General features: G+C 55.4%; 1 protein-coding gene across 1 annotated transcript; it reads left to right on the forward strand.

Annotated features, from left to right (window-relative positions):
* Positions 1 to 5,361: 5,361 nt before the first annotated feature.
* Positions 5,362 to 13,883, forward strand: RHCG (Rh family C glycoprotein; the record flags this gene model as incomplete). The annotated part of the gene is made up of 10 exons (XM_082321665.1): positions 5,362 to 5,572; positions 8,944 to 9,130; positions 9,608 to 9,758; positions 10,525 to 10,672; positions 11,065 to 11,231; positions 11,929 to 12,066; positions 12,423 to 12,559; positions 13,101 to 13,225; positions 13,604 to 13,677; positions 13,818 to 13,883. 10 exons carry the CDS (start codon positions 5,362 to 5,364, stop codon positions 13,881 to 13,883), a joined length of 1,404 nt encoding a protein of 467 aa, XP_082177791.1.
* Between the last annotated feature and the right edge of the window lie 1,592 nt (positions 13,884 to 15,475).

Genomic DNA, 15,475 nt, shown 5'->3' on the forward strand with positions numbered 1-15,475 from the left:
AGAGCCACCCAGATGTCCACACCGCCCGTCTCTCCAGAGCTTGAACGCCCCAGCCTAAACCAGTGTCACCAGCAGCCAGTCGTATTTATAAAGCAACAAAGACAAGCAGGCGATAAACCACCCATTCCGCTTTGCTGGTGACTATGAACGCAAGCGGGTTTAATGAGCTGGAACGAGGGGCTGATCCACTCTGGTGCGCAGGAGAAACCTGCCACCAAGAGCAAGGGAAGGGCATCAGGTCTCCCCGGCTGAAAGGGCGGCGGGCAGCCTGCAGTCTTGGGGACGTGGGCTCCCCGGGGAGCTGTGGGTCCCTCCTCCTGGCTGGGGGTTGCTCTTGGCCCCCTGAGACATCTCATGCTGCTTGTAAATAAATCACTCGCCTGTAGAAGCCCTGAAGAAGAGCCAACCCCACCACGCTCCTGCTGCTGTTGCCCAGCAGCTGGCATCTGTCCCGGCAGCCCGCTGAGGACACTTAGCAGAGTGTGACCAAAACCTGCCTTATCACAGTCCACCTGGGACCAGAAACAAACTCGGGGCACGGGGGAGTTTCCCAGCAAAGCCTGGCAGCTCCCGACATGGGAATTGCTGCTGGCTGCTCAAGCCCCTGCTCCTTTCCTGCCCACTCCAGCGTATTTGCTCTTGAAGCCCATCCCGCTCTTGGGAAAGCCATCAGAGATGTTGGCTGAGCCCCGGTGACCTGCGTGTTCCCCAGCGTGACAGCCGCCATCGCTCACATCTCTGCCTCCGCTGCTCGCGCTGTCCCACGCTTGCACTGCTCACGGAGACGCTCGCCCTCTCCGCCTGCTCCCCAAGGACGCTGACTTCTCTCTCAAGCAGAGCCCTTGGGTTCTCTCTGGACAATCATTTACTTGCCAATAAATGTGGTTTCTTGGGAGGAAGGAGAGGGCACGAGAAAAATCATTTGTAAATTGGGCTCACGTTTGGTTGGTGCTTTGATCCAGATAGAGTTTTTTTTTAACTTAAAAAAGTCTTGCTTTATTTTGACCTTTTTCCAACATTTCTCTCTGAGTGATATTTAACGGTGAGGGCTGAAAAAAGGGCTGAGAAAAGCCAGACCTAGATGAACTGTTTCATCTCCCACCACACCACCACTCTGTCCCGCCCCGGCGGAAAGCTGGTTTGCTCTTCTGCTGAGCCAGCCAAAAAAGGTTTTGCTTTGGATTGACTCAGATGCTTTGCTTTCAGGACACTCCTCACGGACCTGCACAAGCAATGCGTCACCTTTGATGCTGGGCAATGCCCAGAGACTCACTTGGGCTACGGGAAGGCTTCTGAGCCCCCCCATATCGTCATCCTCCAGTGGCCTCTCCACCCCATGTGCCCAAAGGCTACTGGTAGTGGTGGCTGCTGCTTTGCACACTAATTTGGGAAGAGCAAGTCAAGCTGGGCAAAGGGCTCCTTGGTGGATCTCCAGGCAGTTGTCTGAAAAAGGAGGGAGCTGTAGGAAGGGAAGGGGGCAGCTGGGAAGGTTGGCTGTGCTTCTCGGGCGTTAAAGTCCTTGGAGGTGGCTTTGGCCTGGGCGTAGTGTGACATGGGAGGTCACCGGTGCCCCCTGGGGAGGCAAATTCCTCGGTTCTCTGTCTTAATGGAAGAGAATTTGATCTGCCTCCCTTCTGCTCGCCAGAGAGCTAGGCAAGCCAGCCTGAGTTCCAGGGTAAATCCAGCCAGGAGCAAGGATCACTGCCTGCTGCATGTGGGCTAGCCCAGCCTCACATCCCTCCCCTGGAGAAGTTCTGGTATTGCCTGGTTTTACCCGGTTCTCCTCACTCCAGTGAATCCTTGGAGCTGCCAGGAGACAAAGGAGGGAAAGGCGAGGGTAAGCAGGCAGGGACTGTCAGGCCAGCGCCTGCAACACTGCAGAGGGTGGAGGTGGTGCTTCCAGCTCTGCCCTCCCCTGGGCACCTCCAGACCCCTGGGGCGCTGGGCTTTGCGGTCGCCTCTCGGAGCCAGCCCAGCGCCTTGGCCCAGCACTGGCTGCGATGAGATCTGCTGAGACAGTTCACAGTGACCCAAGGAGCCCCCATTCCCTCCTCTCCAGGGTGAAGCGGCCCCAAGGCCTCCAGGCAAGAGGGAGGGATTTCTGTGCGCTTTAGATTTTGTTTTTACATCTCTCAAGTATTTTTAGTGCTCGTAAAAGTGAGAAACTGGGAGAGACCCAGCTGGGACCAGTACAGTACAACCCTCACCCAGAGGCTTCCCAAGGCAACTGAGACCTGACTGCTGCCAGCCCTAGTCCCATGTCTCCAGAGCAGAAGGACAAACGTACCTGCCCCTCTTCCCCCAGTGTCATCCCGCTGATTTTTTCGGCAAACCTTGCCACTTTCATGGGCACTGGATGGGATGGGCCAAATTCAGTGGTGGAGCAGGCAAGCGTTGCCTCCAGCAGGCACTGCGCTGGCTCACACCGGTGTGGAGTTTCCAACAGGGCTTTTAAGCAGCTTGATATTTGTGACTGGGGCACGGTGAAATCTGCCCCACGCGTCCTGCCACGCAGTTGGGTACCTTGCAGAATGGACGCAAAGCATTTGGTCTAACCCACCGTAGGAAGCGGTCTGCCTGCATCGCTGCAGGCACCTGTGCTGGCACAGCCCCGTCAGCCTTTCCAGTGTTACCCTGGCCCTGCAAAGGAGCCCGGAGAGAAGCTGGTCCTTTAATGGGCTCTCCCGGCGTGGGCAGCCAGCGGAGCATGCCGGCTCCGATGGGACTGCAGTGGCAAAGTGCTGATCTGCAGGACGATAAGGAGGGGCAGTGTAAGGCAGTGCAGCAAGGTGAGACTATCGGGGCAGCAGAAAAGCCATCAGCCTTTGTCCTCGGCCTCCAGACATAGGGGAGAGGAGCCAGGGACAGCGGGTGGGACAGAGCTGCTGCCTCCCGGGATGTGCAAGGGCTTTGCGAGCTGCTTTTCTGGCGATGCTGCCATTTCAGTGAGACCACAGATTAGAAAAGCTCTGCAGTTTGGTTTCTTCTGCTAAAGGGTAACCACAGAGCATAATTGCTGGTGGCTACGCTACCAGGCCGTAGCAAGTTCCCTTGTGTTATAAAATGCCCCTCTGTGCCTCTGTGTTGCCTTTCTCAAGGTGTCCAAGAGCTGCTCTAGGGTAGGGCTGAAGACTGGTCCTACCACGTAGCTGGCAGGAGAACATGCAACTATCAACAGTGCTTATAGCGATTAGGGCTCAGGTATTGTTTAGGGATTTCAGCTTCTTTCTAGCTAGAGATCTCTTCTTTCCTGGTGCGTACAGCTGAGACCGCCCTGCAGACACCGTGTGTAATGGGAGACCCAGAAACATAGTGGGTGGGCCCCGAGCAGCATGGCTCGAGGGAGCGCCCATCCTCAGGGCAACCACAACATCCACTTGCTTTAGGTCTCCCCACCAAGTGACCCCAGTCCAGCCAAAGCCGGCTGAAGCTCTGCTCACGCAGGGTAAAGGGCTAGGCAGACGGGGTTCCCTTTTCCTCAGCCCCAGCGTGGGCAGGAGGGGAGAGGTGCTGGTCTGGACCCTTGCCAAGCACAGCACTGGTTTGCAGCCCCGACCTCCCAGTGCTCCCCTGGGGCTGCAGGAAGGAGCCTGCACCCTGATGCTCCCCCATGGGCCAGCGTTCCCTTGCTGTCTGGGTTCACTTGCTGTCTTACTCCCAGCTGACCCTCCCTGGTGTCTCTGGATCGCTGGCTGGTCCCTCTGCCATACAGAAGTGCTCCTGAGCTGCATCTCCCCGGCTCTTTCCAAAGCTGCCTCTGCCCTGCCGCCTGCATGGGGCCCAAATGAGGCTGGAGAATGATTTTGTGTGGCCGTCAGTCCCTTCAAAACCATCCACAGCATTTTCCTGCCATCTGTCATTTTGAGAAGAAAGCAAACAAGAAAAAATAATAAACTCAAATTATTGCCTAATCAACACAGAAATGAGTGCTGCTTGCTCAGCCTGCAGGCCACAATTAGATGCCATCAGCAAATTTGGGCAGCTTGCCTGGGCTGCAGTCTTTCATCTCTTGAAGACTGACAGGCATCTCGGGGATCTGCAGGCAGAGGAAGGAGCTGGGATCTGCTTGGAGGGCTTGCCTGGGTCTTTGGGGAAAGAGCACATGGTTCAAAACCATGGGAAGAAAGGAGCATTGTGTTCATGTTTATTAATTAAAGGAAGCCCTGTACCAGAGGAGGTGACGTTTAGGCTGCAGCTCTGAGGTCTCCAGCTCCATCTCAGAGTACTGCTCTGGTTCATGCAGCCCCAACCCGGCTTGTCTTGATGGGAGGATGCACTGAGTAAATCACCCCGGGAAATGATGGGATATATGTCACTTTGACATCCTTATAGATATATGGCAGCCTTGGCAGGGCCATCGCATGTCTGTGCATGTGTGCAGGATCTTGGTCTGAAACAGATGTCTTCCTCCTGGGACTGCCCCACAGCGGGACCCGCACCCAGTGACTCAGGCGGCCTTGGCAGGGACGTGGGGAGGCCCCACAGCTCATCTCCTGGTTGCCAGAAGGGAGCATGGCCCCTGGGCTCAGCCCCATTTGCTCTTGGTCAAAGAGAGCCGGCTGCTGTGAGGAGGGGGTGGGCAGCCCCAGGCAGACCCCCACTGCAGCAGGACTGTGCTCCCCATCTCTGCAGCCAAGACAGAGGCTCCCCGGAGGAAACGGGCCCCAGTGACAGTTTGGTGTTGCCCAAGAGGCCCTGGGAGTTGCCCTGCACAGGGTGGCAAGCCTGTCTCCGCTCACCTCCACCCTGGCTTGCACAGTGCAGTCGACTGTCTGGATGCACGCTGCAAAGCAAGGAGCAGGACAGTCCCACCCTGAGGCGACGAGTCTCCCGGGGCTGCTGTTGTGCCCCAAAAGACAGGGGGGGACAGCTGAGAGCTGGAGCGAGGGGCACCCTGCCTTCACCCTCAGTGCCAGCTGGGGAAGGGTGCTTGCAGAGCCGGGGGGTTGGTGAGGGGAGCACCCAGTGCAGGGAGGGAGGGCGCTGGGGGCGGTGGTGGTCAGGGTGCTGCTGCAAGGGGAAGGGAAGGGGTGTGGGGCCGGGCAGAGCAGGGGGCAGGACACCAGGGCTCCACTCCCCACTTGCACTGGACTCCAAGTCTACTCGTCCCCAGGGAGGCAGGGCTCAGAGGTACTCAAGCTGCTCGGAGAAAAGGTGCTGAGACCTGTCCCTCCTCCCAGGGAGGAAGGAGGGCAAAAGGAGGAAGCCTGCCGAAACTCCCGTGCTCTGAATGGTGATCCTGCCCCAGGCACCTCCCTGGGCCCCACCTCACCCTCTCCGACCTATATATGTCCCCCGCCTTGGCCAGGCGTGGGGGACGCGGGCTCACACGGTCTGCCAGGCCCCCGGGGATCCCTGTGGATGGAGCGGCCGAGGCACCAGGGGATGGCGAAGAACACGTACATGCGCTGGCGGCTCCCACTCGTATGCCTCCTCTGGGAGGTGGCCATGATCGTCCTCTTCGGGGTCTTTGTGCGCTTTGGCCCCGAAGCTGACGCGCACTGGGAGGAAGAGAAGCGAGAGATGAACCTGACCAGCGACATAGAGAACGATTTCTACTTCCGATACCCGTGTGAGTATTTGGGAAGCCTAGTCCTGGTGCTGGCTGGTCCCCATCCCATCCATCCCATCCCAACCCATCGCATCCCATCCCATGGCAGAGCCTGTCAGAGGTGATGTCTCCACCAACTGCTGGAAAGCCAGGCTCTTGCCTTGAGGCTGGTTTGGGGCACACCAAAGAGCAAGAGAAAAGCCTCACGGCCCTCCAGTGCTCTTGGGGCTTTGTCAGCAGGGTACCGTGACACCAGTACGTGACGTCTGTTTTCCAGGAATAGGGCTGACGTGTTCCCAGCACCCTGCAAGTTTCGTCTTGCTGCCCCCTCCCTCGGCTCTGGATCAGAGCAAGCTTTTCTGTGCATACGGAGGAACGGCTGTCGAGATCCTGTGACATCTTCCTCCCCTTCCTACGTCCTCCCCCTCACTACTAAATTACCCTTTAGCTACTGGCATTTTGATGCCAGAGTCCTCCTAACCTGCCAGGTTCCCAGGGCTCTGGGGTCGCTGCATCGTATTGCCACGGGGATTATTCAGGTGGTTAAAGCCCTTCTGGCCAGGCGGTGCCTTTGGCCGGCTTTGATCTCCAGGGCTGGTCATCTTTGTGAGCCGTGCAGAACAGGCTGCTGCTGTAGGCAATTGTTTCCAAGGAAGCAACAGGCCTGAGTCATGCATCTATTTAGAACATTTCCATTAAAAACACCTGCTAAATCAAAGGAGCTATAGAAACCTGTAGCTGCTGAGGATTAGCTAGTTCAGAAAAGGATTTGCTTACAGGAACCCGCTGCTCAGCCGGCCTCCGAGTCAGTCTATGGCCGTGGCTGCCCTGGGCTCTCCCTCGAGATCTGCCCTTGGGACTAACCCCACACAGGTTGGTGTGAAGCAGCAGCAGTGCCCGAGAGCTGCTCTTGTCGCTGAGGTGCTGGGAGGACACCACAGGTCCAAGAAAGAGCTTGTAGGAGCTAAGGACATGACATCTTTTCTGTCCTCATATCCCACCCCTGCTCCGCGGCGCCAAATATTCCCCCTCAAATGGCTGCATGGATTCACAAAACTAAATCAACCTAAGAGCAGCTGCTTAGCTCAGTTTAGCTTTGAATTACGTTTCTGTTTCAGACCTGAGGAAGGGCTCACGTGCCCAAAAGCACAGATGGGCTTTCTCCATTATATAATCAGAAATACTCTCTCTCTGCAAAGATGGACAAACACAGCAAGGCGACCGAGCCCTGGTATTTTGATCCCTGTGTCCATCCAGCGCTGCTCAGAAGACAGGGCGATGGTTGAACACCCGAGGATCATTTGTATTAATGTGTCTGCGACCGCTGCTGTCCATAGGACCTGTCCGCAATGGCAGGGGGATAGGAGTGACAAACTGACAAGTCCTCCAAGCCCAGAGATGATTGGGAAGGCAGGCACAGGGAAGCCCACGCGCGGTTGTGTCAGTGGTGCCCGTCGCCAGGTCCAGTCAGTGTGACAATTCCTTCTCATTTTGAATCACACATTGATGTTCCCTAATGGGTGACGACTCTGCTCTCTAGGGAAAAGAAATCAGATTCTTTGGCACAGGTAGCATTCCCAAAGCCCAAACACCTCCTCTTGATGGTGACGGCAATTGTCCTCCCACAAAAGCAGAGTCACAAAACCTTTAGGGCATGGCAGTGCCTGGGCTGCCTCTGAGTGGTGCCGTTATTCTTCTCAAGGGAAAAGAAATGCAAGGCTTAGAAAAAGGCTTTAGACTGGGTGCAGTTTGAAGAAAGACCTGCTCTTCCTCCTGGGTTTGTACAGGGTCTAATGCAGTGGGGCTCCTCTGTGTTCTCAGAGGGTGCACAGTCCCCAGCTTTAACTCTGACCTGTGTATGTCTGCTTTTAGGATGAAAGTGGGAATATATAATGCAAATGGCAGCAGATAATTCTAGCTGTGTATTGTGCTCCTTACACTAGAGAAGAGAGGTGGGGAGAATAAATGCAGCTGCAGAGGGAAAGTCTGTGGGATTGTATGGTAAAACCAGAGTTAGGAAGACTGGCTCTTGGGACATGCAGAGAAGTGCATTTGAAGTGACCTCTTCTGAACAGTGCCAGCTGCAGATCTTGTCTCCTTCCTTTTTTTACAAGTGACTTCATAGGCATGGGGGGCATTTTTAAAAACAAGCAGATTAACCTGTCTCTTCAACATGACACTACATTGCTGGAGCCTGTCCAAACGCTCATCCTTATACAAGTTGCAAAATCTTGTAAAGCACCAAAGGACAAAAGCCAAGGCTTCTGCAGAGCTACACCTCACCCAAATCCTCACCCAGCCCTTAGTGGAAGCAGCAGATACAACCCCACTGTCCCTGCGGGAGCAGACCTGGGCCTGCTGGATTTCAGCACAGGTTCAGGGCAGAGCAGATTCTCAATCACAGAATTTTCTTTGCCCTGAGCTTATGCCTTCTCTGAGGTGCACAGACATTGCTGGTTGTAGTGGCTATAATGGTTTGTGCGCTGCATAACGCAGAACTTGCTGGCGTAGCTCCGTCCATGCTGTGTTTACCTGTTCTACGGTGTGGGTTTGCTGGTGGGAGTCTCCCGGCAGGGGAACCCAGCCTTCGGTCTCCTGCTGTTTTCATGGGCAGAGTGTCCTCCAATATGAGAGTTTGCATGGTTCAGTTTGTAAGTATGCAGCATTTCAGCTCACTTAATTGCAAAGCGATGCTTATCTGATAGAAACGTGCAGCATTAAAAAGTACAGCAGGTTCACTGCACCGAGAAGTTCTTTCAAGAGGCTCACACAGGTTTGGTTTCCCCCGGGGAAGGGCATCTGAGGGGCTCGAGTTAGCAGGTCTGAGCATTTGTGGGAAGAACTGGGTCTCTCTGGTTTAAGCACTCAAAATCTCACGAGGTGGGATCCTGGTCTCAAGGGTATTTTGCCACTGATTTCAGCGGCATTTAAAAATGTATTTGTAACCTTCCCTTGTTCCTGTACTCTTCTTGCCCTGAGCCATCACCAGGACCCTGCACTGGATGGACCTACCCAAAATGACTGTTCATGTGTTTCTAACAAAACTTCACTGTTCATTTTACGTGACATTTTCTGAGTCTTTTTGCAGAAGGGGAAAAAACAACCTGAATAGAAAAATATTTCCCTTTGTACACTCCATTAGTCTCCAGTCTTCTCTTGCACGCAGCTTTTAATAAACATATTTTACTTTCAGGACTGAGCCTTTTAACCAAAAGCCAATTTCCGAGCCATTTTCAGACTTAGAAATGTGGGGACATGGGACAAACACACATTTTCTCTTGAATTTCCCCCTGCTGTCACTGATGTGGTTAGTTTCCTTTCACCACTGACTTCAAATGGCACTCACAGCCCTGCCTTCCCTGCAGAGCTGACAGTCCCTTCCCTCTGCACAGCTTTCCAGGACGTCCACGTGATGATCTTTGTGGGCTTTGGCTTCCTCATGATGTTCCTCAAGCGTTATGGATTCGGAGCCGTGGGTTTCAATTTCCTCCTTGCTGCCTTTGGGATCCAGTGGGCTCTCCTGATGCAAGGCTGGTTCCACTCTTTCAAGAATGGGAAGATCCTCATTGGAGTGGAGAAGTAAGGAGGAGATGGGCTCTGGGATGCCACCTCTTGACTGGCCAGTGGAGGAGCTGGGATGGGAGCCAAGCACCTGGCAGCACCTGTCCCTCTGTTACGTGCAAACGAGTCTCTAAAATGTTGTCTTCCCTCCACATACCTCCACTTGCTTTCCACCTTTTAGCCCAAAGGTACCTGCCATTATGCTGGTACTGCTCAAAGGGAAATGTGAAATGAGCATCACCCCTTAGTCCCAAGCCAAGCCCCATGGACGCTAGTGCTCAGAACATATATAATTCACATTATTTAAATAATTTGGGGGAAAGCACCCTTCCTGGACCGTATGTCAGGATGGGAGGAAGGTCAGAGGGAAATCCAGGGCTGGCGCCTAATCACCTGTTTGTCTTCGGGTGGGATCTCTAAAGCTGGGGGTGGGTGAGGGTCAGCTATGGAAGAGTATTTCCTCATTAAACCACAATTATCCTTCCCCTTTTCCAGCCTGATCAATGCTGATTTCTGCGTGGGCTCTGTGTGCATTGCCTTTGGGGCCATCCTGGGCAAAACCAGCCCCATACAGCTCCTCGTCATGACTTTGTTTCAAGTCACACTCTTCGCGGTGAACGAATACATCCTCCTCAACCTGCTTCATGTAAGGCTTTAGGCAGCACCTGCTTGGTTCTGCTCCTTCCTCTCTGCATCTCTCCAAATTGTCTCCCTTCGCTATGGCTCCACCAAGCCACTGCCTTCATAAGCATTTGAAATGCAAGAATTCAGGCAGCAACAGTAGACAGATTAGAAAAGAGGGGGTCGGGGGGGGGGGGGTACTTCCCTGAGAAGGGAGATCTCACGGAGTTTTATACACAAGCCTGGCAATTCAAGAGCACTGGGTCCCTTCGCTGTGGCTCTTGAGGCAGACAGGGAGTCAGCACAACGGGCCAGTCATTCTCTTCATGCCTGAGATTTCCCTCTCATCTGTTTTCCCTGCTGGAATATGGGCATTGTAGAAGGAAATCAAGTGACAAAGAGGACAAGATGTCTGCTGACGGAGGCAGGGTTCCTGCCCTCCGAGAAAGGGCTTGGAGGGCTGGGAAGCAAATGAGCTCCCAGAAGATCTGAGTGTACATGGGAGCCAACCTGGCTAGCACTGCAACACACTTGCCATTGGGACAGGTCAGAAACTCCCCTCTGCTTCGATGCTTTCCAAGGGGAAGCCAAGAGGAATGCCATAACAATGACCAGGACCAAGCCAGCTGGATAGATAGCAGGACCAGAGCATTTTTGTCCACCTCTCGGTGTGACTGAGTGCAGGCTAGACGGACGAGTGGGCAGACAAGCTGGGCATGATGCAAACCAAACCTCAGCTCCAGAATGAGTGGCAATTGCAGAAGCAAACCTCTGTTTTCCCATGGCTGCAGGTTAAGGACGCGGGCGGCTCCATGACCATTCACACCTTCGGAGCCTACTTTGGCCTCATGGTCACACGCATCCTGTACAGACCCAACCTGGAGCAGAGTAAGGACAAGCAGGGCTCCGTGTACCACTCCGACCTCTTCGCTATGATCGGTGAGTCAGCCCCCGCCTCAGGGGCACTGGTACATGCAGACCGCTCAGCTGCAGAGGGCTGGTCCCTCCCGAGTCTCTGGGAGAACCAAACTGAAACCAGGATCTGGAGCTGAGAAGCTCTGTATCCCGGTCTTCCACCTCTCAGAGCTACTCAGCTCCCTTAATCAGTGGCTGGGCTGAGATGGCGCCTGGGGAGACAAGGACACGTTTTGGTTCCCCCTCTCTGCCAGCCCTTCCTGATGCTGGTCCCATCATGGGGGGTGCAGCTCCAGGGCAGCAGGACTATGGGATTTAACTTCCCCCTGTGCAGAAAGATCTTTAGAGTTTTTTTCAATCCCTGTATTCTCTCTTTTCCCTTTCTGTTCTTCGTCCCCTCCTCCCCGTCCCACCAGGTACCCTGTATCTATGGATGTACTGGCCCAGTTTTAACTCAGCAATTTCTGAGCACGGGGATGCCCAGCACCGGGCTGCCATTAACACGTACTGCTCGCTGGCTGCTTGTGTCCTCACCACAATGGCCTTCTCCAGCATGCTGCAGAAGAAAGGCAAGCTTGACATGGTAAGCTGGGAGCAGAGAGGCCTGCACTGCCCAGGGGATTTATAATGAGGTTGATCAAGGGTCCAGAAAATGGTTGGCACATGTCCTTTGCTGAGCAAATACTGCTTTTCAGGGCATGATGGTGCAGCCAGCATCCAGGCAGAAACCCAGAGGCTTTATTGAATAAGCAGGCAGAAAGCGAGTCCTGCAGTGCTCAAGGTGCAGGGTAATGCCCTGCATGTGGTGGACCTAAGTCACAGCAGGGACTGGACTTGCTCTGCCCGGAGAGCTACTGATGGGCATGTTGCAGAGCCGTGTTTGGCAGCGCGCTCTAGCAAGCCGAGCAGGGCCTGCGCGGCAGCTCGTGAGCAATCGGGGGGCTGACTTGTACGTGTTATGTGTGTGGGTGACATGTCTCTGTGACAGCAGAGCTTGCGTGACACATGGGTGAGACAATTTCCATCTCATCACAACTCCCCACCCAGATTTGTGGATGCGAAGAATGTGTGTGGTACAAGGAGTGGGAGTCTATGTGCGCCTGTGCTACAGACAGAGGCTGCCTGTTCTTCTCTTGTTTTTCACCAACAAGCAGGAAAATGGGCCCTGATATTTCCTCTGGAAGCATTTTCAGAGCTAATTCTCCTGCTTTACCATTTGCACCATCCCTGAGCAATTGTGATCTCCCTGAGATGCCAAGACAGGGCGGTTGCTTCTGCAGGTCCACATCCAGAACGCAACGCTGGCGGGTGGCGTGGCCGTGGGCACCAGCGCGGAGATGATGCTGACTCCATATGGCTCCCTCATTGTCGGGTTCATCTGTGGCATCGTGTCCACGGTGGGGTATGTCTACCTCACGGTGAGTGCTGCTCTAGGGATCTGCAGCCCTGGTCCTGCTCAGGAGACTAGGAATGGATTCACTTCCCTTTGAGGGTTCCTGCTTTCCACCATCCCTTACGTAGATGTACTTCTGACTCCATTTACCGCCCCGAAATGTTCAGGAAGGTTCAGTCTCCCAACAGGAGAGTGTTTGGAGGATATGTTGTTATTTTATCTTGAGCGCAACTCACATCTTTGTCTACAAGCCCTTAGCTCTTAAATGGGACACAATTTCGCTCTTCCTTCTCTGCTTATCCCGGTCCTCCGTGGAAGGAACTAATCCTTTCCAGGGCTGTGCTCATGTCCCTGATCTCTCTCTACCTCCCTTCCCCTCAGCCTTTTTTGGAGTCCAGGTTGCACATCCAGGACACATGTGGCATCCACAACCTCCATGCCATGCCGGGCCTTATTGGGGGCATTGTGGGGGCCATCACTGCAGCTGCAGCCACTGAGGATGTATACGGAAAGGAAGGGTAAGACAGCTTGAAAATCTTCCCTGAGAATAGATTTTACCTGGGGCTCCTTGGGCTGGGAGCAAGGAGCAATTAACAGCCCTTGTTAATTGCCCAGAATTGCCCCTTTCCCCCTCAGAAACATGGAAGGCGCTGACTGTGTCAGGCTTAATGAGGTGTAAAAGACATCTCTTGCAGCTGACTTATGGTGGCCTCAAAAAGTGAGCCATAACCCCGCTCCTTGGCATTATTCTGGGGCACGGTGGGTGGGGAAGTGCTCCTCCCTCCATCCCTGCATTGTTTTGGGGGGTCATGGAAGGCCGAAGGTCTGAAATACAAAAGAAATATTTATATTTTGGGCTCCTCCTAAGTCAAGCTTTGCCAGGGGCCAGAGGAGAAGGAAGTGAGCGGTGTTTTGTGTCGTTGCGACACTCTCCGGGTCCATTGCAGAAGAGGGATGGGGCTAGGGAGGAGTCCTCGAGGGAGCAGGGCAGCACGGCTCCTCCAGAGCCAGGGAAGATCCCCTGCCAGGAGCAATCCTCGCCATTTCTGCCCTCGGCAGGTTTATCAAGGCGTTTGACTTCACTGGCGTGTACCAGACACGGACACCAAGCATCCAAGGAGGGTTCCAGGCAGCCGGCATCGTGGTGTCTCTGCTGATGGCTATCGCCGGGGGTGCCCTTGTGGGTAAGCAGGAGGGGAGCATGGAGAGGGGAGGGTTGAGTCCAGCCCGTGGCTGAAATGGAGGTGTCCCCCGACTCCTGCCCGTGGCTGGACGCGTCCTTCCCGCTTGCGCTGTGAGAGCTGCAGCCCCTGGCTTGCTCACATTTGGACGCCCTGCAGCGGGACCACCCCAAAGCCCACAGGAGAAGGGGAACCAGGCAGCCAAGGGGGGAGCAAGCTCAAATGGGTTTGGAGAAAAGGGGGGACCGGCACCGAGCACCGTGCCAGGGCTGCGTCTGCCCCCTTTGCTGCCGGGACGGGTGGGCTCCGGCCCCCTGCACCCTGCCTGCATCCCACACGCATCACGGCCCCCTGCCCACCGCCCTGCCCGGCTGCTTCCAGGGGCCGTCCTGAAGCTGCCGATCTGGGGCGACCCCGCCGCCGAGAACTGCTTTGAGGACGACGTTTACTGGGAGGTGAGGCGGGGGGCGGGCGGGCCGCGGCGCTGAGGCGGGGAGCGGGGCCGAGGCCGGCGGCGGGAGCGGGGCGGAAGGGGGCGGGAGGCACAAGATGGCGCTGTCGCCCCGCGGGCTGAGGGGGCTCTGCCGCGCCGCAGGTGCCGGAGGACGAGGAGAGCGACGCGTACCACATGCACAACCCCGACAAGCCCGCCTCGCCCTGAGCCGCCCGCAGCGCTCCGCCGGCCCCCGCCAAGGGCGCTGCCTCCTCCGGGGGGCGGCGGGGCTGCCCGCCATCTTCCCGCCCGCCGGGCTGCCCCCTCCGCATCGTCCCCCACCGCAGGACGCCGGGCCCCGCTCCTGAGGGGGGGCGAAGGCTCTTTTTCTCGCCATGATGACGAGGCCCTTCTCTCCCGCTTTTGTAACGAGCTGTTGTGAATAAAATAAAAACATCGTCTTCTTTCCAGGCCTGTGCTCCCGTGTGTGAGTAGTGGAGCAGGATGGGATGTCGCCCAGACCCCGTCTCTCCCACCGGCGGCCCAGGGCAGCTCCTGGGAGAGCTCTTGGCTGCGGGGGTACAGCGGCGGCGCTGGGACGCTGCCGGTGCCCGGGGGCCAAAGGGGATGCGATGGCAACGCGGGGGTAGCGCAGGCTGTGGAGACGTTGGCGTAGGACCTGGCACCTTAAAGTACGGCAGACAGAGGCAGCAGCCAGACTTTCCACAGCGGGGGATGAGGCTGTGTGGGGAGCACAGGCCAGGCGGGTGCTTTTTGGGGGGGTGTCCTGGGGTGCAGTGGCTGTCCCCATGCTCATGCTGCCATCCAAGGCCTGGGTAAGGACCAGCTTTGAGTCTGGCTACACTTTTACATGCCTCCACCATCACCTTCTCCACTGCTCTGCTGAGGCCTCCATCAGCTCCTCGGGAGCCTTGTTTGCGCGTGCGGCACAGGCTGTCAAGACCCTTTCCTCTTCTTCGGTTTCAGCCATTTCTTCCAGTGTCATCAGACCACTCCTTCCACTTACCGGTGCTATCCTGATGGGAAGAGCCCAAAGCCAGAGCACAGCCCCCGGCTCTTAACTGGACCATCAGGCTTCAGCCAGAGCTGCAGGAGACAGGAATGAAAATCAGGCCTAAAACCTGCGTGTTTTCCAGGATGATATGATACAAGGAGCAGGAGAGGAAAAGGGAGGGAAAAAAAGGAGGTAGGAGGGCTGATAGGTGTCTTCACTGCGTCTAGCTGTAATTCTCACACCTGAGGGGGGGAGTCAAAAGTAGCTATTCACATCCCCTTGGGATATGACACCCTCATTTTCCATGCTGGGTAAAGACAAAAACCCTTTACAACATGTTTCTGGAATTTGTCAGCAGCTGCCAGCAGCAGCATGTTAATTAAATGTCGGCAAAGATGGAAGCAAGAGGCTCTGCTCTAATTGGACACTTTGCTTGGTGGAGCTGAAAAACATTGTGACAGAGGAGGAGGCGCCGAAACGCTGTGTTCCCCCGCCATGGCACGGGGACGGGGACAGCCAGGCGCAGGAGGTGCTCTCTTCTGAACCGGCGTTGCCTCTGTTTGGCCTGAGACAACCTTGCCATTGAGAAAAAAAAAGTAACAAAATATGAAAAGGCCTAAAATCCTCCATAGGCAAGGTCTCAAGCACGGCAGCGGCGTGGGATGCAGGGAAAGTGTTTGTTGGCTACGGGGAAATTCAGAAATATTGTAGCTGGGCTGTCAGGAGCTCTAGCCCTCTTGCCAGCTGGTAGTATATTGTATATTCTTTTATGATGGCAAAGGAGATGTCTGACAGGAGTTAGAAA

Source organism: Platalea leucorodia (genome assembly GCF_965183815.1).
Source record: "Platalea leucorodia genome assembly, chromosome: 9".
Classification (NCBI taxonomy): Eukaryota; Metazoa; Chordata; class Aves; order Pelecaniformes; family Threskiornithidae; genus Platalea; species Platalea leucorodia.